The 26,404-nt window shown below is 28.5% G+C and overlaps 1 protein-coding gene across 1 annotated transcript; it reads left to right on the forward strand.

Moving 5' to 3' along the window:
• Positions 1-2,665: 2,665 nt before the first annotated feature.
• Positions 2,666-25,814, forward strand: LOC111624180. Its single transcript, XM_023366989.1, has 7 exons — positions 2,666-2,761; positions 3,767-3,942; positions 4,072-4,212; positions 4,296-4,390; positions 7,974-8,080; positions 10,979-11,102; positions 25,692-25,814. Exons 1-7 carry the CDS (start codon positions 2,749-2,751, stop codon positions 25,747-25,749), a joined length of 714 nt encoding a protein of 237 aa, XP_023222757.1. The 5' UTR covers positions 2,666-2,748; the 3' UTR covers positions 25,750-25,814.
• Positions 25,815-26,404: the final 590 nt, after the last annotated feature.

Consider the following 26,404-nt stretch of genomic DNA (forward strand, 5'->3'; position numbering starts at 1 on the left):
TAACACATTGTTTTTTTCTAAATTAGTATGTACAGTAATTGATTTCAAAAATATCTATTAAAACTTGAAAATTAAGTATTGTGCTTTTTATTTTTAATTTTTGTATGCATCATTATTATATAATTTTTATTTTTATGAAACTTTATAAGCCTTTGACAATATTTTCAATTCAGAAACTGCAACAGATAATGTGCACAAATTAGAATGTACAGTACATCTTTTGATAAAGTAAATGTTAATGTGAGGAGCCAGGTTAATGCATGCGCCTTGACCCGTTTATCAGCAATGGTCTGGTGAAAACTGTTCATGTTGTCAATGGATGGCATTTTTTGGTGCACGTTCTCCTGGAGTTCCAGGATTGATTGGTCAGATTGAGTGGGATGGTGAGTGAGGTTGGCATTACCTGAGTAACAGTCACCAATAACAAACTTAATACGGATAAATTTTTAATGAATAACTAAAATCTAAACAAAGGTTACAGGAGTATGGGTATAATAGCGAGTAATGAGCTGCATATAAAGGTTAATAATCTTATTCTATCTACCAAAATTCATCAATAACATATTATGAGGCTGAGAGAGAGTTTACAGAAGTGGATGAAGCATCCTACCTCTTTCCCTTTTTCATGATCAAGGATTGGTCACTGGTAATCTTCTCTGGGTGGTCTGATCAGGGAGAGATTGTTTCCAATGGATGATCACCCCAAAGTTGGTGTGCGTCGTCATTATATCTTCTGTAGGCTGGGAAAATGATCAGGTGATCGAGTGTTTTTGAAGACGAAATTGCAGGTTTTGGGTCATAGATGAACTGGGAAGATGATAAGATGTCATCTAAACGGAGAAGATAGTGTAATATTTGGCTCATGAAATGTTAGATTCATCCAGTTTATTCATTCGAATGTTAACATTCTCATCTTTAAATAATAGATTGTTATACTTTCTTAGCATTTGTTTTGATGAGAAGGGTGACATCCAATTTTTTTTCTGTGCAATGTTTTCTTAATGATTGCGTTGGAAAAGGTGGTTAAAATTTTCCCAACTTAAAGAAAAGTCAGGTCTTAGATCTCACATTAATTATTGCTTTTGTTCAGAATATTATTTTGAATTTTCAATGTTCTGAATAGTTATCTGAATTTTTAGTATCTTTATTTCTGTTTGTTACTGACACACAGTCAGTAACAAACACTTTTGTTAAAAAAATAATAAAATATCATAAGAAATAATGGAAGGTTTACCTGCTAATGTAATCTGTTATATTGAAATTAATTTATTTCCATTTCCACAATAATAAATTTCAGTCAATTTTGCATACCATATTTTAATTAACAAAATTTGTCATACGTATGTATTATTTAAAGATCAAATAATGTAAGGAATTATATTAATAAAAACTTAACTTGTAATTTCTTATCTGCTTGACGGTTTTAAAAAATGCACAATGTAATAGTTTTTTATATATGTTACCAAAATTAAGTGATAAAACTTTAAATTAATGAATAAATTCAAATAATCTTCATACATTCATATTTGTCATATATTATTGGTACTTTCTACAGGTTATGAAAAGAGTAAAATAATCAACTTTATAAATTTTTATTGTGTATATTTTTAAATATTTAATATATTTATATATATTAATATTTGAAGATACATTTTGTGTAAAATTTGTCTTAACACTTATACTGTTTGGAGACATTTACATCAATCAATAATGAATTATTTCTTGATTGATTTCAATATGAGACACCAGCACATACAGATTACAAAATAAGCTATAATTTTGCCATTACAGGAAATGGAGACTAATTCTCTAACTGTATACTAACCATGATAAATTATGAATTTGTATCTGATTTATTCATATACTGTATATCAGAATGTTTCCTAGCATTAGGTTGGCATTTAGACTAAAAGAGCTATGTTCAAATTTATTTATACTCATAATTTACATAAGAATCTAATTAACCATTTGTAAATTAATATCATATCTGCAATACTTTGATTTTTATCATTACAGTATTGCAGTCAAAATGATACTTCATAATATGTAGACTTATATTGTTAAATATGTATTAATTGTCAAATANCATTGACATCTGAAATAATTAAATATTTAATTAAAATAATTTCATAATTTCCTAAGTGAAGTGCTCCCACATCATTGGATTGGAACAGTGGACCCAATGACTGTGCCCTACAGGTAGCCTCCCAGATTACCAGATTTCATACCTTGCAATTGCTTCTTTTGGAGAATGCAAAAGACTGTGTGCAGGCTGCCAATGTACAAACTTGCAGGAACTTAAAATGTGAGTTGTGAATGTTGTACTATCAGTGACACCAGACATGCTACATCAAGTGTGGGAGGAATTGGACTACCAACTAGATGTATGTTGTCTTACTAAGGGAGCTTACATACAATATGAGATAAGCAATAAAACCTTGAGACGCTTTTCATTTACTATATTACTAACCATTCTTTGTTGATAAGTTTTGGAAATATGATCATTTGAAATCCTATTAAATATAAGTAATAATATCTAACTTTGTCATTAAACACTGCTTATTTTCATAAGTAAGATTAGAAGTTATAATTTCATAAACTTTGTATTAAGTTTATTAACCTGATATTCATCTAAATAAATATGTTTTAATATTTTTGTAGCATTTACTTCAAGTCTGTACAGATGCAATTTTGATTGGATATGGAAACAATAACTTTTGTTTATCGGTCTCAAAATTTGCTTGTTTAATGCTTGAAATAGGTATGTCTAGTTTATTTATAATATATAAAAAACATTCAAATAAAATTCTCAATCTAAACAAAATACTTCTAATACATCTAAAATTTTTATTTTCTCTAATCTGTATTATCACAGTAAGAGTGAAAATAAGACAAAAAGTTCTAATTTACTTAATTTCTTCAAATTTATTAAAATATAGATTTATCTGGTGCACAGTTTTTCTTTCTGTTTATGATTTGCATTCAATACCAATGTTGCACTATTTTTCTTTTTCTTAACATATCATCATCAAATTTCTTCTACACAGGAATTGCTTAAGATTGCTTATGGAGTAAAAAATATGCTAAATCAGTTCCATATTACAAATTTCTTTTTTTTTAATTCTGTTTATTCTCTTTAATTTCATATGAACTTTCTAATTGTAAAACTGAAATGATAATTGAATTTTATAGAAAAAAATTAAGATCTGCATAACCAAGCTTAGTGAAGCTAATTTTTTAATAAGAAATTACAAAAGTTTAGTGTTTTATATGTTTGATACTGGTCTGTACACTGTTTCTCTTTATTCTTCCTTGAAACTTTCATGAAGAATCTGAATCTGTTAATGCATTCAGACATCATGTAGATAAATCATATAGTAAATGTCTTAATAAGAATAATCAACATTGAGTTGTAGTAGGTACTGAAGAATCTCAAATCATAATTCTATTTACAGACAATAAACAAAGATGATGATTCAAATTTTTTAAAAAGAAATTGAATTTATTAATTTATGAAAGAATTTTTTGTTAATAAATATTATTTAGAACTGAAAACCTAATTAAATATAATTTTGTGTTATGTGATTCATTGTTATTCATCAAATAACAAGGTTGAATGAATGAAGAACAAGAAAAGTAAAATTATAAATTACAAACTGTAAATTATTGTTAAATACTTCATAGTACATAATAATAATGTTTTACTATATGAAATAAGGAGAAAACTTTTTATTTGTATTTTATAAGACATTGTTTTTATTTACAGCACATTTACATGATAGACTGTTACCATTAATATGTAAAATTATGTATCAGATTGTTGAATATTCATCTTTACATTCAGAAAATTTTGAATATAATAATTGTATTTCTGATCTGATATCAAAAATTCTTCAATATATGGCATCAGTGCTTCAGCAAAATGTTGAGGAAAATATTATGGTTAGTATTTTTTTAAATTAAATTCAGATGTTTTAAGAACACTTGTAATTTTTTTTTATAAGTTTAGAAATAGTTATCTTTCATGTAAGTTCAATATTAAATTCAAAATTATTTTATTTTTTAATATAGGTTTCGACAATAATAAAACCTGCAATCAGTGAGAGTCTTTTTTTCCTCTGTAGAAAACATATATTTAATGATGAATTTGAAAATATCATTGTGGTAGTGATGTCAGCCATATTAGCAGAAATGACCATGATGATCAATAAAGTATGAAATTTTAATTTTTAATTGTGTGATTAGTTTTTTTATTTATTTAAGTGATTAATTCATTTTTTATTTTTATTTTAAAGCATCAAACTTTTGATGAATGTGATAAGATTAATGATCTGCCAATCTTAAGTTCAACTTTACTTACAGTCTTAGCATCTGAAAATAAATTAATAAGGTAAATTATTATAGTTAATTATTATAAAAGCATTTATTTTGAATACATTTTTAAATAGTCAAATCTAAGTGTAATGAAACTTATATAGATTTAACTTTTCTTTTTTAAGAAAATTTTTATAGCAAAAGTTTTTATGAATTTCTTTTAATTTTGGGAATTTTATATTTATTAAGTTTATGAAACTAATATTTAAACATTAAGAAAGGATGCAATTAAATTTGTGGTAAGAAAATCAATGATTTCAATAAAAAAAATTTTTTTAATGTCATATTTATTAGATTATATTCAGGAATATGAAGAATAATTATATTACATTACAGTAGAACCTCCATTATCCGGATTTTCGATTATCCGGATTGTTCAAAATAAACAAAAATTTTACAAATTTGCTGATTTGCACTTGGCGAATTACGACACTGTTTATGTACGTGATGGAATGCATAACTTTTTTTGTTTCAACAACGTCTCACCCAGCACAGTGGTCGTAAACTCTTAAATATATTTTACGTAGTAATAAAAATATAACTTGACATACGTATTTATAAATAATTTATATTCAAATTACATCATTTCTATGACCAAGGGCGGCGTAAGGCATGGACGACGTGGGCCACCGCCTATGCCTCGCGGTCCGAAGGGCCTCGCGCCTCGAAGGTTTATGCATTACTTAAAAGCCGCGAACGCGACGAAAAAATTTTACTCGTCATAAAACGATAAATAGTTTGTCAAATTTTTATTCATAAAAATGCAGTTTCAACTGCTTTTTATTTTATAAAATCCGTCTTCTTGCGCCACCAGAGGGCCTTTTAAACAATAGGTAGTCTGTTAGCGTTGGTCAGTAGTAGTCCAAATTCAATACGAACGTTTGTTTCTTGAAAATTTGATCACGATTTAAATACAGTATTTACTTTTAATATCACCGATATGTCATCGAAAAGAAAACGTGTTGTATTATCATTAAAAGACAAATTGAAGTATTTGTTTCGATTATTCGGATTTTTCCTTATCCGGACTACCTTCATCCCCAATTAGTCTGGATAATCGAGGTTCTACTGTATTTTAAAACTACTAAAATCCAAATACATAACTCTATTTACAGATAATTCATTTATTATATTTTATTACCAAATAATGATATGAAATAATTTAATTTTAAATTAATTATTAAAATTAAATTTCTTTTTCAAATTTATGATGATTTAACAGATATATTTTGAGATAGCTACTGAATCTCAATATTTACTAAAATAATAATGTGAAATTTAACTACATTTTAAGAGAAAATGTTGTAAAAAGTTTAATATTCTAAAATTCATTTTCAAAAAGAAGGAAACAAGTTAAAGACTAGATAAATATTAAAAAACAAATTTTTTTATATTTATTTAGTCTCAATGGTTTTGTAACTATCTTTACACATTTAAAATACATTTCATATTCTTTTTGCTTAGAAGAATTTATCGATTATCCTTAGCATTACAGATTTACTGGTGTATATTTCATGTTTCATGTAGTGAATTCTGCCTGTATTTTTTCTGTGAATTTTTATAGTTCAAATGACTATAGTTGTCTTTTTAATTTTTGTAGACATATGTTTTGGGATAAATAAACACTTTAATTATCAATATATCTAAACTCACTATTATCGATGATAGAGTGTATTTGTTTATTTATTTATTTATTATTAATTATTTCAAAAATAATTATTACAAAATCATATTTTAATCTTGTAGGTTTAGGTGAAATTTAAGAGATTAAATCAAATTAATTTTTTATTTTATGTGGAAAGCATAGATAGCTTTGTCAAAATTTGTAGAATATATAACACAATAAAATGTGTATATTTAATATAGAAATATATAGTAATATATATATAGTATAAATGTGAAAGGGAATAATTTCCCTGTTATAGGGGGTAATACATATTAACAACTTTAGTATACAGTTTTAGTTTACAGAGATTTTATAACAATTGCAAACTGATTACAAATCAACAGATCCATACGTTCATTTTATATTAAATCTTATGTTTTTTTATTAGTTGGAAATGTTGACATAATTTTTTTGTATTTTTTTCCACAATTTTAGCAAAATAATTAAATATTTTATACATATCCTTTTTATTGAGGTTATTCAAATTTGTTTTAAATTCTAGAGGTGAGTTACAATTACAAACACTTATAATTTCATGTTGTTTGTACATGTTTGTAAGTTCTTGACAATTGTATAATAAGTGGTATGGTGAGAAGTCTTCAGAACTTCACAGGACACATTGGGTATTTGAAAAATTAATGTAGATGTTATTAATAAAGAGAGAATATTTATTAAGGTGAAGTTGGATTATTAATTAAGCATTTTATGTTCAAATTAATTGATTGTGACATATACAGTTGGATAGAAGGAATTTGAAATATATCAATATACCAGGGATTGTAATTACTATGGCTTAAGGAGCATTGGTCTTTATTTATAGACTGAGATATAGCAGAGTTCAATAAGATCATGTAACCATATTTCCAATCTTGGATATTGTCTTTGAATAGTAATTCTGAGATGCCAAATGAGTTTAGAATTTTACATAACTTGTAATGCCATAACTGCTTGAATTTTAGGTTACTGCTCTGCTTGATATTTTTATTATATAAGAAAGTTATATTATTGTGATTTTTAAATTTGAGTCTATAATAAAATTTAATTATTCGTTTTAGCAAAAAAAAGAGTAGGACCAGATGCAGTTTGTTTGTGTCATAGAGCATAGCCAGGAACTGTTCTTTCTATGTAGAATAATTTACACAGAAAATAAATGTGAAAAGACTCCAGTTTATATAAATAAGCCAGACTCCAAATAGGACTTGCATAGAAAATAATTGGATTGATTATAGAATTATATAGTTTCATATGAATTTTCAAATCAGAAGTTTTCAAGGTGGAATATAAAAATAAAAGGTTATCAATAGCCTGCTTTACTTTGTTGTTAATTTTAGAAATATGTGCTTTAAAGGTTACATTCCAGTCAAAGGTGATTCCCAAATAATTTATTTCATTAACAGTTTGAAGAAGAATATTGTCGTGATATAATTTAGTTTCTTTATCAGATATTTTGCTGTTATTACAAAAGATAATAACTTTAGTTTTAGCCATATTTATTGCTAGGTGGATCGTTTTAAAGTAAAGGTTTAGCTGATTAATTTTCCTTTGTAGTGAGATTTTTGTAGGGGCTAGAATAACAAGGTCATCTGCATAGAGAATGTAGTGAAAAACACTATTATCTATTTCAATACCATCAGTAGATTTGAGCAAAAGTTGGTCAATACCAAGTAGATAAAAGTTAAACAAGTATGGCGAGAGGAGATCACCTTGAAGAACGCCATGAGAGAGGGAAAGTGATAATCTTTATATTGTAGTTTGAGAACAGTTTTAATATAGTATTTGGTTAACAAATTATTAAATAGTTTAAACATTAATTATAAAAATGTATTCTTAATGATGAAAGTGCTCTGTATATCAATTTTAAGAACATTTTTTTTTTCTACAAATATATATGAATTTAATGATAAACTATATTATATTTTTATATCAATTTTAGGATATTTATGTTTAAATTAGCAGAATGTGTGAAAAATGACAGTTTATCAAAGTCTTCTTCACTGTTAGCTATTGTACATCTTATAAATACTCTTTATAAGGATAGAGGTAGGTCAAAATATGTATTGCGACTGTGTTTAATATAATATTGTACTATGTATTGTATCTGTGTATAAATATATATAAAATTATTATACCCATTATTATAAGAGCAAACAATAAATAAATTCTCATTTTTGTATGAGCCAATAATAATTTATTTATTTATTTTTCGCTTTTATAAGAGCACTGTAAATATTTTGCTCCAAACATCTTTTTTAATTTGGGCAGCAACCCAAAAACTTGGTACTATTTTACTTTAAAGCTTTGTTTTGTTTGCTAAGGTGAATATGTAAACATTATATATACAGGACATTTCTAAAAGAATCACTGGATTTTAAATTACTATAATTATCTTTCTAGTAACTTCTTAAATTTGTCATGTTAACAAATCATACAGGAAAAGGTTTTAAAAGGGTAAATTTTACTCTTCTAAAATCTTTTCTTGTATGATAAGTCCAATACTCGTTAACTTGACAAATTTAAGAAGTACAACAAATAAAAGGACAAGAAGCTCTGAACACATCTGTCTAGTAACTGTTCATGGCAAACAGTTGGAAATGGAAATTCCAAGTTTCATGTAGATGGTGTTTGGAGAGTGAATACTTTGTATCCTTGAGTGCACACACATAAAGAAAATGGCTATTTCAAAAGAGAAAGCCTTTTGTATTCTGCAATTTGTAAGATGTTCTTCATTAATTACAGTGCAGCGTGAGTTTCATTAATGGTACACAAGGGATATCAGGTCATTAGAGCATTCTGTGATGGTATTGACAGTTTGAGAGAACTAGCTGGCTTTGTACAGGTAGAAGCACAGATCAATGAACTGTGTCAGAGAAAAATATAAATAGAATTAGAATAACTTTTTATGAATTCCAAGGAAATCAACAAGATATAACAGTTTTGGCATTCCTTGCCAACTTGTTTGGCATGTTTTGAGAAAACACTTGCAATTGAAACTGTATAAGCTGCAGTTGATGCTAGCTGCAAAGCAACAAGATAAGGCAGACAGACTATCTTTGCTGTGCCATATAACAGGAATTTGAAGAAAAAAAATTTTCTGCTCATCTGATTTCCAGTGATGAAGTCATATTTTATGTCAGCAGGATGGTCAATCACAGAATGGCATAGAAAATGCACATTCAAACATTGAACATGAAAGTGTCACACAAAGTGAATGTTTTCTGTGCTGTTTCAAAAGCAGATATATGGGCCTTCGTTCTTTGTTGAGGATATTGTGATTGATTATTGTTACTTGGACATATTGCCAATGTAGCTCTTTCCATAACAAAGATTTCACCAATTACATTTTCTAAAGGATGGGCATTGACATCTGAAATAATTAAATATTTAATTAAAATAATTTCATAATTTCCTAAGTGAAGTGCTCCCACATCATTGGATTGGAACAGTGGACCCAATGACTGTGCCCTACAGGTAGCCTCCCAGATTACCAGATTTCATACCTTGCAATTGCTTCTTTTGGAGAATGCAAAAGACTGTGTGCAGGCTGCCAATGTACAAACTTGCAGGAACTTAAAATGTGAGTTGTGAATGTTGTACTATCAGTGACACCAGACATGCTACATCAAGTGTGGGAGGAATTGGACTACCAACTAGATGTATGTTGTCTTACTAAGGGAGCTTACATACAATATGAGATAAGCAATAAAACCTTGAGACGCTTTTCATTTACTATATTACTAACCATTCTTTGTTGATAAGTTTTGGAAATATGATCATTTGAAATCCTATGATTCTTCAGAGACATCCTGTATTAATCAATAGAGTAATTTTGTTATGATAAACAATGTAACATCAATTTTATGTACCAAATATACAGTTGTATTCAACAAAACTGCATCACTTTCCTTTTTAGTCTTTATCCACATTTATAAATTATAGTACTACTGAAAGTTATTATTGTAGTACAAGTCAAAGAGAAAGGAAATTGAATGGCTTTAATTGTTCAAGTTAAAGCATGTTTGACTGTCACCAATTAAGATCATTAACAGTAAATAAAATAAATTAGTTGTATATTGATAAAAGCATTATTAAAAAACATTAAAAGTTAGGTTCTCAAATATTAATTACATCATAGTTTTAATATTTGTACATCTTTAGTTATTGACATATGAAACTACACACACGCTTTAAGATTACTCTATTACATAATATGACCTAGAGCTAGGCAGAATTATTATCTTGCAACTATTTTAATAATTATAATCTATTTTTAATGAAGTAAATCATTTTATTAATTTTAATTATTAAGATTTTGATTTTTGATAGAGGTAGGTCAAAATATGTATTGCGACTGTGTTTAATATAATATTGTACTATGTATTGTATCTGTGTATAAATATATATAAAATTATTATACCCATTATTATAAGAGCAAACAATAAATAAATTCTCATTTTTGTATGAGCCAATAATAATTTATTTATTTATTTTTCGCTTTTATAAGAGCACTGTAAATATTTTGCTCCAAACATCTTTTTTAATTTGGGCAGCAACCCAAAAACTTGGTACTATTTTACTTTAAAGCTTTGTTTTGTTTGCTAAGGTGAATATGTAAACATTATATATACAGGACATTTCTAAAAGAATCACTGGATTTTAAATTACTATAATTATCTTTCTAGTAACTTCTTAAATTTGTCATGTTAACAAATCATACAGGAAAAGGTTTTAAAAGGGTAAATTTTACTCTTCTAAAATCTTTTCTTGTATGATAAGTCCAATACTCGTTAACTTGACAAATTTAAGAAGTACAACAAATAAAAGGACAAGAAGCTCTGAACACATCTGTCTAGTAACTGTTCATGGCAAACAGTTNTATTTATATTTTATTAATACATAGTTTTTATTAACATTGCTCATTTATTTTTAAATGTTTACTAGCAACATGTAAACTGAAAGTTGGTGATATCCAAGAAATAATAATACCTGTTAGTGTAATATTAGAAAAAATGAATTCTACAAATGAAGATAATGAGAATGATGATGATTCTGTAGATATTGATAAGTAAGTATGATTAAGTTTGTATTAAAATAATTTTATAAACTAGTTAAAATTTATTTTAAAAATTATCATGCTATATTTTTGCATAATTTCTCTCTTATTTACTGATATTTTACTTGTCCAACATTTGGAGAATCCAGTTGATTGGTAATTTGATTTAAAATATTGAATTGTAAAAAAGGCAATGCAATTTTATAAATTAAAATCAGCCTACTAAATGTTATAGGCAATCTTCAAATAATCTTAATATGGAATAAAAACAAAAATTTAAAATGAATTCTAAATGCATCAGTCTTAAGTATTTCATTTTTACATTTTTCTAGAATTATGGAAATCAGATTTTCTTACGTGACTTGCTTATTTACTATTTGTTTACACCTTTGGGCTGCAATTTGAAAAAATTGTATACAGATAACCCTCGTATAACACAGCACTTCTATAGCACAAATTCACTCTAACACTGTTCGAGAATTGGGTAAAACCCTCGTACAACATGAAATGTACAGTAATAAAAACTATTAAAAGCGAACTTTATCTAATTTGAAATTAGGGAAATCTCCATACAACAGTTCAATAAACGTGATAAAGCTTTTAAGTGCGAAAGATACCTCATTTGACATTTTTCATTCAAGCACATAAATACTATCAGATTTTCCCTGCATAATTTTCATGAACTGTTAGTACTTAAGTATGTAAATTTTCTTTTCTCTCCTTCTGTTGATACACATGGTCTTTCTCGAAACTTGTTTCAGTGTTACCAGATCTCAACGCTTCTGCTTTTGGTGTTGCCAGATGTTTTTCCCTTATTGCATACTTGCTTTATTCTTCATAAGTACTTAGCACCATATAAGGAAATTTCTAAAGATCTTTTAACTAAAAGCAAGCAATCTAAAATAACATATTTTTTGCAAAAGGTAGAGCATGAATCTGAAGATAATGCAGAAAAATGCTCAGAGGATAAGGATATCTTGCCAAAAAGAAAACACCCTTGGTTAATAGTGCTTAGTGATGACGAAGAAAACATTGTTTAATTTATATTAATATGCATTACTTCTTATGAAAATTTTAATAAAGATATTTATCTTAATCATAAAAATATAATAGCATGTTTTTTAATTTTTGGAACCTAACCCCCTTTTTCATACTAGTTCTTTGTTTCTTATAACATGGCAATTTTTTGGAACATAGTTCCTGTGTTATACAGAGGTTACTTGTACCTATAAATGCCTGCTGTCATCTGTTCATCTGTCTGTCTTTCCTTAATCTCAAGAATGGATTTAGATAAATGAAAGACAACACCAAATATGGAAACCTCAGGGGCAGGAGGTCCCAATTAACTATATGTGAACTTTCAATGTAAACCAGGCCCTTAGGGTGCGACTATGCAGACATGAGCAAGCGAGAATATGTGGCAAGAAGAGGCAAGACGCAATAAATATCAAAACCTGTCAGATATGTGCGAGAACCAGAAATTCGCTCTTGCCAGCGTTATTTCTCGCTTCTTGTTTGTGCATGGTTTTCCTTTGCGAAAACTAAATCTCTCGCAACCTCTCACTCGCTCTAAATTCGAGTCTGCATAGTCGCACCCTTAGGCTCAAGTTTTTCATGTTACAACTCCCAACATGTTGAAAGTGTCACGTGGTACCATCTCACACTTTGATGTCAAATCGGTAGTCTCAAGTTATAACTCACATGCTTTCCCATCTCACAATGTGAATTGCTACTCACGTTGAGTTGAGCATGTGAGATCGCTATACGAAAATGAAAATGGCTGATGGATATGCTATTCTGATTGTAATTGAAGTGTTAAAAAGAGCTGAAAGAGTTGATTAAGAAGGCAACGAATTTTTCAACCACGAATACATGCCATTTCTTTTTGTGTCAAGTCAACACTAATAAAAAAAATTTTAATTCATAATTGATAAAATTATAAAGCAAATTTTTCCAAAAATAAAAAGAAGTATTTAATTCATTGAAAAAGAGAATTAAAATGATAGTAAATTTATGTATAAATTATTAAGAGCATAGACACTATATTAAGATTATTTATTAACCAGAAGTGTTAAGCTCTGATTAATAAATAATCTTAATAAACAAAACAATTTAAGAAATAGATCAAGGAAGAAAACTATATGAAGAAAGGATTAAATTAAAATACTTTTTCCATTACACAATGGATTTTTTAGCACCAATACACAATTAATTTTTCAACTAATTCTCTCCACATATCGAATTGTCTTTTTCTTGTAAATTCATTGTTGAATTTTTCACTGTTCATTTTCTTATTATTTTCTATATATGTTACTAATATTTCTTTTTGTTCTTTGCTTATTTTTTAAAATAAAACAGTGGAGGTTTCCATTTTGTTTCTGCATACTATATTGCTATAAGACAAAACTTTTAAGTGTAACACGTGTAAACTAATTCACATTGATTTATTTACAACTTGTTACAGTTAAATTGATTGGTCGAATCATTATAGTCAAAAACCCAGATGCATTGTAAATAATCCATCATGCTTAACGGTATATGTAACCAAGTGAGTATGACGTATTTCTGCTTGCCTTTCAAGTTTGCTCGATGGGTCTAACTTGAGACTACCGATTATGTGAGTCATAGTAACACGAGTGAGTTCAATGATGTCAATTCGAGTACAACACAAAAATCTCTAGACTAAGGACCCAGAAGTCATGTTATTTCAATTCAAAAATTTTTCCCTAAAAAGCATTAAGGCAGCTATACACGATGGGTTAATCCTCAAAGGAGTAACCATGCATGCCTGATTTTGAGTAATTCCTGGAAGTGTGTGGGGGAAAATTTAACAGTTTCGGCGAACTGTACCGACCCCTGAGTAGAATCGCCCATACTTGTTAGGTTAATTCTCAAGGATTAACCATGCATGCCTGACCTTTATAATTCCTGGTAGTGTGTGGAGGGAAATTTAACAGTTTTGGCGAACTGTACCGACTACCGGAGTAGAATTGAAAAACCATTTGATTTTCCTGGTGCAGTGTCAGACTGCGCAGGCCGACCTAAACGTGTGTGAGAACAATGTCTCGTGAATGTTTGGAAGAATTATTTTCTATAACCTTATTAACTTTTATTATTTATAACCTAATAAATTAATTTTTCAGGTTATAAATTATTTTCGGATCAAAAATTTCTTGAGTAAATTAAAATTATAAATAATTTTAATATTTAGAAAACTTCTCAATTCATTTCTTCCGTTTTCATAAAACATCTCGATACTCTTTATCATTTTCTTCTACATTTTAAAAAATTTATTGTTTTAATATCCAAGTAAATTAAAACATGACAACTTAAAATAAGACAAAGTTTAATAAATTCTTTTTAATTATTAAATTATAAAATTAATTTGCGATAATAATGTTTACAATTTGTACTAATATCGGATGTGGTTGAGAATTATTAATATATATTCGTCTATAAAATTTAATCCATGAATTTTTTTGGTAGTAAAATCGACTTGCCATTGTCTTTCGCTGATAATTGATGCTTTTTAACATAATCTATAGCCCAAGATTTCTCTTGAAAAATTAATTTTGTGATCTGAAATAATTCCATTAAAAAATTATTCATATGAAAAATTAATTTTGTGATCAGTGCTACCCAAACCACTACTACTACTATTTACACCATAGACTTCTATGCATACTTTTTTCCCGCGAGTTTTAATAGAATTTGTTGCCAATAAACATCAGTGGCGTAATAATAAACACAATGGCGTAGCGAACATAACTGCACCCGGGCCGCGACACTATATTGGCGCCCCCTCCCCCTCCAGAAACAAATTTTGTTTTTCTTGGAAACCATTTGGCTCCCCTCTGCCAGTGGCGCCCGGGGCAAGCTGCCCCACCCTCTGCTGAGAGGTTTTCTTCGTTTGTGGGCGATAGGAAATTCTGAAGTTCCTCAAGGTCAGGCAGCCTCAAAGGATTAACTTAACGTGTATAGCTGCCTTTAGATAGATGACCAACATGTCTGTATTGTTAAAGGAAAAGTAGGATGTACAGGGGCAAGCCACTACTAATTTGAGGTGGAGAGCATATATCTTAAATAAATTAAAATTGTGATTAAAAATTGCAGCCCAACCTTGTGATGATGTCACAATAAATAATTGCTCATCTTATATACAGTGGAATCCCGGTTAACGAACTTAATCCGTTCCACGACTCCGTTCGTTAACTGAATTGTTCATTAACCAAAGCAATTTTTCCCATAGAAATTAATGCAAATGTAATTAATCCATTGTAGTCTCTGAAATTTTTGTCATTTTATTTGAAATATACAGTAATTTTCTTTGATGAAAATGTAGGAAAACGTAGTATCTATCATTACAGCAAAAAACGTGTAAACTTTGTTTAATAATACCTTTGTTTGTTGTAGTTGGTGGCAGAAAAGTGGAGATATACGAACCTTAATGCTTAGAAGGGGAATCCCCTCCAAAAAAATAACGGGTAGCTTCATCGGAAGATTCTTCGAGTCGAAGTCTCTTTCGGTAAAAAACCCACCAGTGGTTAAGTGGTCTTCGTACCTTGAACACAGGGAGTTCGTTCATGGGTTTACACCTCGCTCAGACAGGCTGGCCATGTGGAGTTTTCCGGGATTTCTCCACGTCTGTAACACCTAAATAGGGGCCAGTTTTCCTTAAAAACACCTCCCAGAAGGCATTCCCCCTAGTCAGATCGCCCAAGTGTTGCATTGCCATAACTTAACAAAGAAACAAACTCTTTCTGTAAAGAACAAGAAATTGATCTAAAGTTGATTGTCTTACTCTTTTAATCAAAATTTTTCTCAAATGCGATAGTGCATTGTCGTTTTCTATTGCCACTATGACTTTTTTCTTTCTTTGATGCCATATTGATTAAATATATAAATCACAAAACTGAAAAAGAAGTATAGCACAAACACTCGGAAAAGCCTAACACCAACTAAAATTTGACACAAAATACCGTTACGTTCGTTATCTGAATTTTGTTCGTTATCCGAGACAAAATTTTTGCAAAATAAAAGTTCGTTAACCAGGACGTTTGTTAACCGGGATTCCACTGTATATATTTCTATTGTAATCAGGCAAAAGTGTGGTAAAGGCAAGGATACTGAAACATTAATTCTTTTTCTGATTAAAAAAGTTAAAAAAATTTTTTTACTGGTTGATAAAATAATCATTACTTTATTCATTAGTTTTTAATTGAAAACTTGATTCTGAAAGTTTGCACCTGAATGTTGGGAAACTGGAACAGATATTTGAAATGGTTTTATCTGTTATTACTGTATTAACAAATTTCTCTGGGTTTAGTGTTGTGACAATTGTTGACTTATTAAATAGCAAATACAATAGGAAATCATGTACTCACTTTTCAGCTGACTAAAAGTTATCTGATATTTATATTTACAAATGATAAGTAATTCATAAGGATAAGAAATATTCTAAATTTTTATACCATTCAGACATAATCAGATATCAGTTTAAGGTTTATATTGTTCTCTCTTGAATTAAATGTTTGGATGATTTACATAAAGATAAATCACAATAAATTTATTCACCATATCTTTTTTGTGTAAGATTTTCACTGTTTTTTTTTTCAATTTTTATACCTTTTTTTTTCCTGTTTTATTGCTGTTATAGAATTCATTTCTTCATTCTAATCTTTATATTTTAAGACAAATTATTTTAATTCTGTTATATAAAAAATTTAATAATTCTATATTCAGAATCTAACACAGATTCTGATTGAATTATTTAACTAATTTTCTCAAATTTTACATTGGGTATTTTTAAATGTTCCTGTTAATTACAATTTTATTTTGTTTTTGATGAATATAATATCAATTGTGTGTTCACAATCTAAGACCGAGAAAAGCTTAACACTCTCACAAATTACAGTATTAAAAAAAAAACAATAATAATGGTTTTTATTGTTCTGTTGAAACAATCAATATCGTGAGGAACATTGTCCTCACCCTAGGATCTGTAATACAAATATGCTGAAAGTGTTTATGGTATTATGATCCAATTTCAACACATGAACTGCAAAATGAAGTGTGTATGGGAGAGGAGTGATTTTTTTTTTTACTCGCTTTGAAGCTTAACTTCTGTACTTTTGTCAAAAATTTCTGAAATTTTGCAGGAAAGTTTTTATATTAGGGACATTGATGCTATTAAATTTTGGTGGTTAAAGGTCGAGGGGGATCGTGTCATATCTCCAGTGAGGTCAGACTTAATGATGATTTTACTTGCTTTTAGCATTTATAATTTTTTTACAAAACTCATCTCTACCCTCAAAATTAAACTTTTTTGCCATTTTATAATATAAAAAGTTTTTTAAATAAAATTTCATAACAAGTGCACCACAAACAATTTTAACTTTTTTCCAGAAAAGTTATGCAACTTGTAGAATTTTTTTTAAATGGTGTTGCTGTGCACTTACTGTAATTGAAGGATCACAAGAGGATGGATCATTTATCTTAGAAGAGAATTTACAAGGTCCTTTGGCCAATGAAAATTAACTGTGATTACAATGACATAGAATGGAATTTGTCTAAAATTATAAATCTTTATAATGCACATTATAAGCTGCTAAATATCATTTATAAACGTGCAGCTTACGTTGTATACATAGATGTTTCTCAAGCTTTTGACTTCATTCTACGAATATCCTTCTTTCCTCATTCAGTGAACACTTTGACACTGATTCAGTTTTCCATTCTTGGTTGAATAATTATTTCTTAGTCCATTCTTTTAAAGTTAGACTAAATGACTGTGAATTTCTTGACTTCCCTTTCATCTGCAGCATTCAACAGGTATCAATCCTTAGTGGCCTATTTATTCTCCGTTTACATTGATCAATTACTTAACCAGAACAAGTCCACTGTTATTACTTACAATGATGATATAAAACTGATTAACCATGACCCAGCAGTTCTTCAATCTGATTTACATCTGCTATCAACTTTATTTGCAAGGGCAAACCTTAAAATCAACATTAATAAGACTGTAGTCATTTACTTCTTGTTGATTCGGAATCCTCCTCTTCCTCTCTTTGTCATTGATGCCAATATTCTAGAATATGTTTGCTCCTACAGTGATCTTGCATTATATTTGACAATAGATTAACTTTTCATTTTCATGTCGACAAAATCGTTAAAGCACTAGCAATTCGTAGAGGTGTTTTATGGCGTTTCTGCAAACCTATTTCATCTAAATCTATTTTACGATCTTTTTTTTTATCTAAATCTATTTTACGATCTTTTTTTTTCTTTTTCTTTCTTTCTTTATTTTTTTTTTGCTAACTTACAATCTATTATTGATTATTGCCTGCCGATTTGGACTATGGCAGCCCCTTTCCTTCTCAATAAAATTTTGAGAGAACTCGATAAGGTATATTTATTGTTAAATAAACTAAGTAATCTACCATTTCAATCCAAACGTTGCAAGGTTTAGGCATGATTTTCCCAATTTACATGAAAGAATCAAATGTTATGATCGCATATTCTATTATAAATATTTTAATAGTTTTGTTCCGGCTTCCTTGCTTCGTCTTAGAATATCGGTAAAGAATACATACGACACCATTTGTATTTTTACTCCATTTTACCACTTTTCTATTTCACATAGATCCTTTTTTTTATCGCATAATCGCATAGCCGGAAACACGAACAATGTACTTCACGTTGATTTTTAACGTTATAAAGCATCTTGTTGAAGTTTATTATATAATTCTTAATGGTTTGTAAACGCGATTTTATTTATGCATTTCAATTCTTTCGCACTTTAAGCAAACGAATTTTATGGCAATATCCTGTACTCCGGCTCGGTTATATATTGTTTTTATATTTTTATGTCTTACTTTTAGTATTATATGTATTTAATATTTTAAGCATTTTTTGTGTATTCTGTCTTATTTATATTTTTTGCAATTTTCATTTATGTTTTATTATGTTGGTTGATTTTCTTTCTATGTATTTTATTATTATTATTATATATATATTTTTTTTTTTCTTTTTCGTTATGGGTCTTGTTATATACCGGGGGAGGAGACCTATTGTCCAGCAACATTTTCTAATATAGATGAAATAAGTGATCAAAAGAATAATTAATCTATATGTTACCGCTAAAGCTGGAAAGTCGTTAATGTGTACATTACCTATCTAATCTGCAAATTATCTAGGGTGATCCGTTAAAGTTGCTAAAATTTTTCTATTTCTCGAATTACCTAGGTAATGTTCAGATTATCTAGGTAATCTGCAAATTATCTACTAGGCACTCAGTAAAGTGAAAATAAGATTTTTGCAGGAACAACAGCAACGTTTCTGTACATTTAAATTAATATATTGTTCTTTATTTAATTTTCGATATCTAAAGAATCAAGTTAATACAGTCAAACAATCAACAAATTAGTTGATAGAATCAATTATCAACCAATTAAAAAACATACAAAAAAACGGTTTAAAATATTAATACAATTAGGGAAATTATTATATAGATAACCACATATGGAATTTCAGGACTTTGAGTATCTATCTGAACTGAGGAAACCGAGATGACTTCAACGATACCCTACTTTTGAACCGGAGACGAAAATTAATAAAGTTATCATACTTTTTCTGGTGATCGCATGATATAATTGTACAGTTAATGTTACCTATGGTGAGTAAAATGGCGGCTCGTCTCTGATTCCAGCAAAGAAAAGAAAGGAAACAGTGGGGACGCACGTTCTAACCTAACCTAACCTATTTTAATAAATTATCATAATTATTACCAACCAAATTATTAGAATAGGTTAGGTTAGGTTTGTATTACCATAGGTAACATTATCCAATTGTGCTTACTTACTAGTGCAGTCTAAAGATTGGTGACACTTTGAATTTCATAGCGATTGGTTTTTGCGACAAGCACACCTATTTGTGGTACATTTATTTGCGGAAAAGATCTTATTTTCACTTTACCGAGTGCCTAGTAGGTAATGTGCGGATTATCTAGATACTCTGCACATTATCTAGGTAATTTGAGAAATGGAACAGTTTTCACAACTTTAACGGATCACCCTAGTTAATCTGACGTTCTAGGTAACACATATATGTATACGGTACTACTGAATGTCTGAGATTTTTGGTTGGTAGTAATTAAATACAGAAAAAGCGGCACAAAATACCATCATATTTTTAAGAATTCCATATCTCAAATGTGAATAGAAACAAAATAAAACAAGTTTGGTTAAAATCGAGCGACGGATTACCGAGTTACCGCCGTGTTTTGTTGTGATGACGTCATCTGTGCGACGTAACTTTGTAAAGTTGTCGATTACTGCCTTATGACTACACTTAAATCGTCCGACCGATAAATTTCAGTGCAATACTGAAATTATCTCGCATTCTCTATGTAGTAACTTTCTAGTACTAGGAGACCCAACGGGTCATGGTAATATTAAATATCTATAAATTTGGTTATAACATAGACAATACAAGTTCTAATTTAAAATTTATTATTCATACATATATAAAATAGAATGGCCGTCTCTGTCCTCTGTACACTTCTAAACCCTTTGACCGATATGCACCCTATTTTACCCATTTTCCCGGGGAGAAAAATACAAATCAAACAACGGTTTGCATTGGAACAGAACAAACATTTTTTTAAATATTTAGAATAAATATTTCAAATATTGATAGCCGGACTTTTGAAGTTACGAATAAATGAAAATATAAAGTGTGTAATAATGAAAAGATACGTGTAAAACTTATATAAAAATATAATAACAAACGAGAAGTTATATATTGTGACGTGGTCACAATGCATGCCAGGCTGCAATTTTTAATAATTTTTTAATGTAAAATATATGCTCTTCACCTCAAATTAGTAGAGACTTAAACATCATACTTTTCCTTTAACAATAGAGTGATGCCAATTATCTAACACCTTTCAGGAAAAAATTTTTGAATTGAAATAACGTGACTTTCGGTTTTCATCGGATGTTAATATATAGTTAATCGGGCCTCCTGACACTAAGGTTTCCATATCTGGTCCGTCTTTCATCTATCTAAATCCGTTCTCGAAATAAAGGAAAGACAGACAGGCGGACAACAGTGGAAATTTATAGGTCTACAATTTTTTTCAAATTGCAGCCTAATAATAATAGCCAAGTACAAACGTTATCCTCCTAATACGCATGCTACGAGTTCATATAGTGTCATTCCAGGTATATTCGGAAAAAGGTCCTCCTAGTCACAGGTTACGCTATCGAGGTTCCAGTCTGTGGTTTATTTCGAGGGAAAATGTATAAAACCAGATATACGGAGGCGTTACACATCTGTAAAACTCTACTATTGCCTATTCTTTATCAGTTTTAAATAGTAATGGGTCAGGAGTTTATCAATAAAAAAGATCGTTGGATTTGCTTCAGGAAAGTAACATTTTTTATGATGCAATTGATGATAAATTAGAATGACGGTCTCGTATGGATACATTAAAAATCATGGAAATAATCACGAAGAAAATCGGGCTACTTTCTTACTAATGAAATCAATTTACACTTTCTTTTTTTCTTAATTCTCTTTATAATCGTCGTTATCTTTACTTTTTTTTTTTTTTTTTTCAATCTGACATTCAAATTGTAATATAAATAATCACCTAAATTATATATTTAAATAATTTATTCTAGAATTTATAATCTACGATAAGGATATTTTCGAATCGATATAAATGGTGATTTTGTTTTCATTTTATCATTGCTCTTAATTTAATAAAAATGGCTGTTTATTTTTCTTGTAAATACTTTTATATTTCATGTTTTATACTAAATTAATTNAATCGACGTTCAACTGTATTTATGTTATGATAATAATATACATATTAAAATAGAGTATATTAAACAAAATGTACAGAATAACATTTTTATCTGTAATATTTATTATTATAGTCTACTATCCAACATATTTGTGGCATATAATACATGCTTGTGTATATTAATCGAACATACACTAGTCGCGTATAAATTTCTTTCAAAAACGTTTAATTAGATGTAAAAAAATTTAATTAGACTTAATCACCGAATTTAAGTTTTGCAATTACTTTTAATAGAAACAAAATTTGATTAAAGTTGCTGTTTTCTGTATTCATTGGATGCTAACTTCTACATATTCGTGGTTACTAAAGAACATCAAAGCTCACGATCAGAATCAATTAGCAAGTTAAATAAAAGATCAAGTCATCTAGCCGATGATTAAATTATAAGAAAAGATGTAAATCGAATCGCCTTACAGTTATTTGTCTTGTGTTAACTTTCCAACTAATGAAGGAAGCGTAATTTACTAAAACAAGAACTAATTTTACACCAAAAAAATGTAGTTTATAATATAATCATTTAAAAAAATAAACAAGATTTTCATTTTAACAGCAACAAAACTATAAAAAAAATTATTTTTAAAAGATAGATTTTAAAATAAATTCTTAGTGAGAAATGAATGTAAATCTAAAGTAAACTATGACATTGTAAGGGATCAAATCTCTTCTCAAGCTGATGCTATGATAGTTTTTCTACGTTCTTTGATAAAGAATGGAATGAAATGTGTAGGAGAGGGATACGTGGAAAATCAGTTCAAAATTCTACTCGGGAATTGGAATTCTAGAAAAGATACAAGCAACCTGAGATATAAGAGAACAGATAATAATAAATAAGTTTCAAATGCCACTTGCTCTGATGATGCCATTCGAATGAAAATGAAAAAATGTCCAAAGTAAATCTTCATCCAAGACACATGTTCGATATCAGTGATTACACTGCCGATAGATAGTTTGGATGATTTTCGAACTGCTTACAGGAATTTAGAAAATTTAGAGAAAAAGATGAATAAAATATTAGCGCAGATACATTCCATTCCCAATTTTCAACTGATTAAATCGGATTTTCACTCTGTTTGAAGGAAGAAAACAAAGTAAGAATTATATATTATTTTGATTTGCTATTGCTGCTGTTTGCTCGTATTAATGAAGCCATTTTTAAATAAATTTATTACTTCTGGTTTTGTTTACATTAAAAAATGAGAATTTTGAAAAATAACGTGTGACGTTAAAATTAAAAAGCAAATGTAATTACTTCGTCGTTTATAGAAAACTTTAATTATTTAGTATTGTTTTGAAAATTGGATTGTAGAAAATTAATAATTTTACTAGCTGCCAAACTAACGGAATAATTGCTATTTGCAGGTTTCGTGCATTTAAATCTTTTATTAGTCACGGGCTTATTGATTGTCGCGACGATTCCATCTAAATCCAATAGATAAATTTATCTATTATAAATTTTCTAATAGAATGGTAACGAGTGAAAAGAATTACGAAAAGTATACTTACAAATATTTTACACTCTACTTTTTGCAGAATAAATTTAAAGTTTCCTTTTTATTTTATAAATAAAGAATTGTTTAATACTCAAGCTACGACGATGATGATACATTCCTTGCAATATACAGTACAGTGGTGCCTCGTATAACGTACTTAATCCGTTCCAGGTGCACGTCCGTTAAGTGAAAAGTCCGTTATACGAAACGCATTTTTCCATAGAAATACATGTTAAAACATATAATTCGTTCCGCAGCATAAAATAACCGTACCATAAAAAAATGAAAATGGAGCAGTCATCAATTATGCCGAGTAGTCAGATGTGAGGAGGTGGAGGAACACTTTTTTGATACATTCATACAGATACAGACTTTTTACACATTACAACAGGTCTCTTTTTATTGTTTTTTAATCGAAGTCAGATTTAGAAGAGGCTACCGGAGCTTGCAGGGTCAACTCCTCTTGTTTCATCCTTTGTTTTTTGACAGCTGGTTTCGTGAAAACATCATGTCCAAGGTGGTCTGTTTCTCTCTCTTCTTCAACACTTGTCGGAAATGACGGGCAAGGGTGTCATTGTAGAGATCATTGATCCTGTTGGCCTCAGCTCTGTTTGGATAATGAGTGTTGGTAAACTCCTAAACCTCTGCCCATTTGACAAAGAAGTTTTTGTCAACTTTCACTCCTTCTGACGATTTCTTGCTTTGTTTCAATTGAAATCACCTTTCTGTTTTTTTAGAAGCCATGATTTGCACAACACTTGAATAAATGTAAATACCCCCTTTCACTGAGGTGATGTACTGTACGTAATAAACAAGAGAGCAAGCCGAATCCCAACGGGAGCTCTGTACTTCAGATATACTAATAATATCAATATATTCTAATAATACTAATATACAGTATTATAAAAATAGCAGATTGTCATTGGCAACGGCAAACGAGTGGAAACATCATTCGCACTTGTTCGCAGAAAGTCCGTTGCTCGAGGCGTACGTTATACGAGGCACCACTGTATATAAATTCTAAAAGCATTTTACATTACTCTAAAATCCATTATTTTGAAATATTTATAGTTATGAAATAAAATGTGAGGTAAGCTCGTAAGTAGACACAAATTGACAAAGGATATCATTGCATAACTTTATTTAAAGCAGTTAAAATTTAAGCAAAAATATTCTTGTGCATGTTCTGTATCAAATTCAGCTGAAAATAAATCGATTTATTTTTAATCCTCTTGTGCTGAAAGTTATCATTCTATACGATTTTGTTTTTAATTAATTAGTGTTTTTAAAAATGTATAAGCATTTTAATTACAAGTATTTTGTAGAGAATAGTTATGCACAATTACCCTTCCCTTGGCCAATTGATTCAGAATAGTAATCGCTTCTGTTTATATATTCATAATATATTTTGGGGGATGAATTACTTATTTTATCAAAATGAAACGTAAATAATTCTAAAATTTTCTAATTACCTATAAAATCTGTTTCTAAATGCTCCATTAGTACTATTATAATAAAAGTTAAGAATATTTTTATATATTTTTTAAAGTACTGTATCACTAATGTTTTATTGAAAAATAGATTAAGGCTTTAACTTCATATAAAAATAACTTATGTTTTTGTGATTTAAATATAATGCAAATATCATGTTGATTTATTGAATAGTAAAGAAAAACTTTAGTGAGAGGACCAGATTCTTGAAATTTGCTTATAAATCTTTATCCATTTCTTGATGTTTATGTGCTATAAGTTAATCGTTTTAGAGGAATATTTACAGATTGTATGAAAGAACTTTTGGATTAATTAATATAGTGCAATAAAATAATAATATGATTATATTTTAATACTTTTAAAATAAGTATTTAATTAATAATCTGTTTTAAAACTTGAAAATAAAGGATATTTAGTATTTTTTAAAAACTTGTGTCTAATTCTTATTTTACATATTTAAATAACGTTAACATCTGTCTGATTAGAATTTTGGGTTTATTAGTGACAAGGGAATTGCATCAGCACATTTATAGCTTTCCCTAGTATTTTTGAATTTTTCTATCCATCTTGTAGGGATATCTTCTCTTATAAAGCAGGATTTGAGAGATTTTTGAAGATTGCTTTAGAAATCTTATTATCGTATTATAAATTAAAAGGAAAAAGGCTGTTTTACTTTTTATTTTAATCTTCAATTGAATTATCTCTTAGTAATTTAATAAGCGTCTGTAATAAATTATTCCATTTCAGAATTTATATAAAGAATGCCTGGAACTTACTGAGTGAATTGAAGGCATCCATTGATTAAAGACATATTTATGTAAATTGAAACTTTTTACATTTTTAAAATAATAAATGAGTGTCAATTCTCTTTACATTTGTATATTTATATTATATTTAAATAATACATTTTTATATTTAAATATCGATTTAAAACATTAATAAACCGTATTAATTGTTTAGTGTAATTATAATGTATTGTTATAGTCTGAGTATTGTCTGTAAAAGTGCCATAATTTTTATAAATTTGTTACCAAAATCTTAAGTATATTAATTCTCATTAACTGTTATATGTAAATGATTTGTAATCATTAAAATATATTTCAATATTTAATTATTACTATTATTTTTATAAGAATCAAATCATAAAATCTTTTAGGATAAATTTTTATTGCATTTAAAAATAGACAGATAAAAATTTCATTTTTGTGTATAATATTTAAGAAAGATAACAGTAGTGCTGTACACACAAAATATATTTTACATTAGACATAATATGATTTAATATTTATATTTAAAGTAAACAAGAGACAAATAACATTTTTAACAAAATATATAATGACATATATAAACTATTCATCATAAGCAAAGCAACAAACCACAGATATTTATTTTTTTAATAACAAAAATAGCCTTTATAAATAGCATTAGAGCAATATAAAAACATTTATTATTTTTATTTA

This window comes from Centruroides sculpturatus, unplaced genomic scaffold (assembly GCF_000671375.1).
Source record: "Centruroides sculpturatus isolate CEXI.00-Female unplaced genomic scaffold, Cexi_2.0 scaffold70, whole genome shotgun sequence".
Lineage (NCBI taxonomy): Eukaryota > Metazoa > Arthropoda > Arachnida > Scorpiones > Buthidae > Centruroides > Centruroides sculpturatus.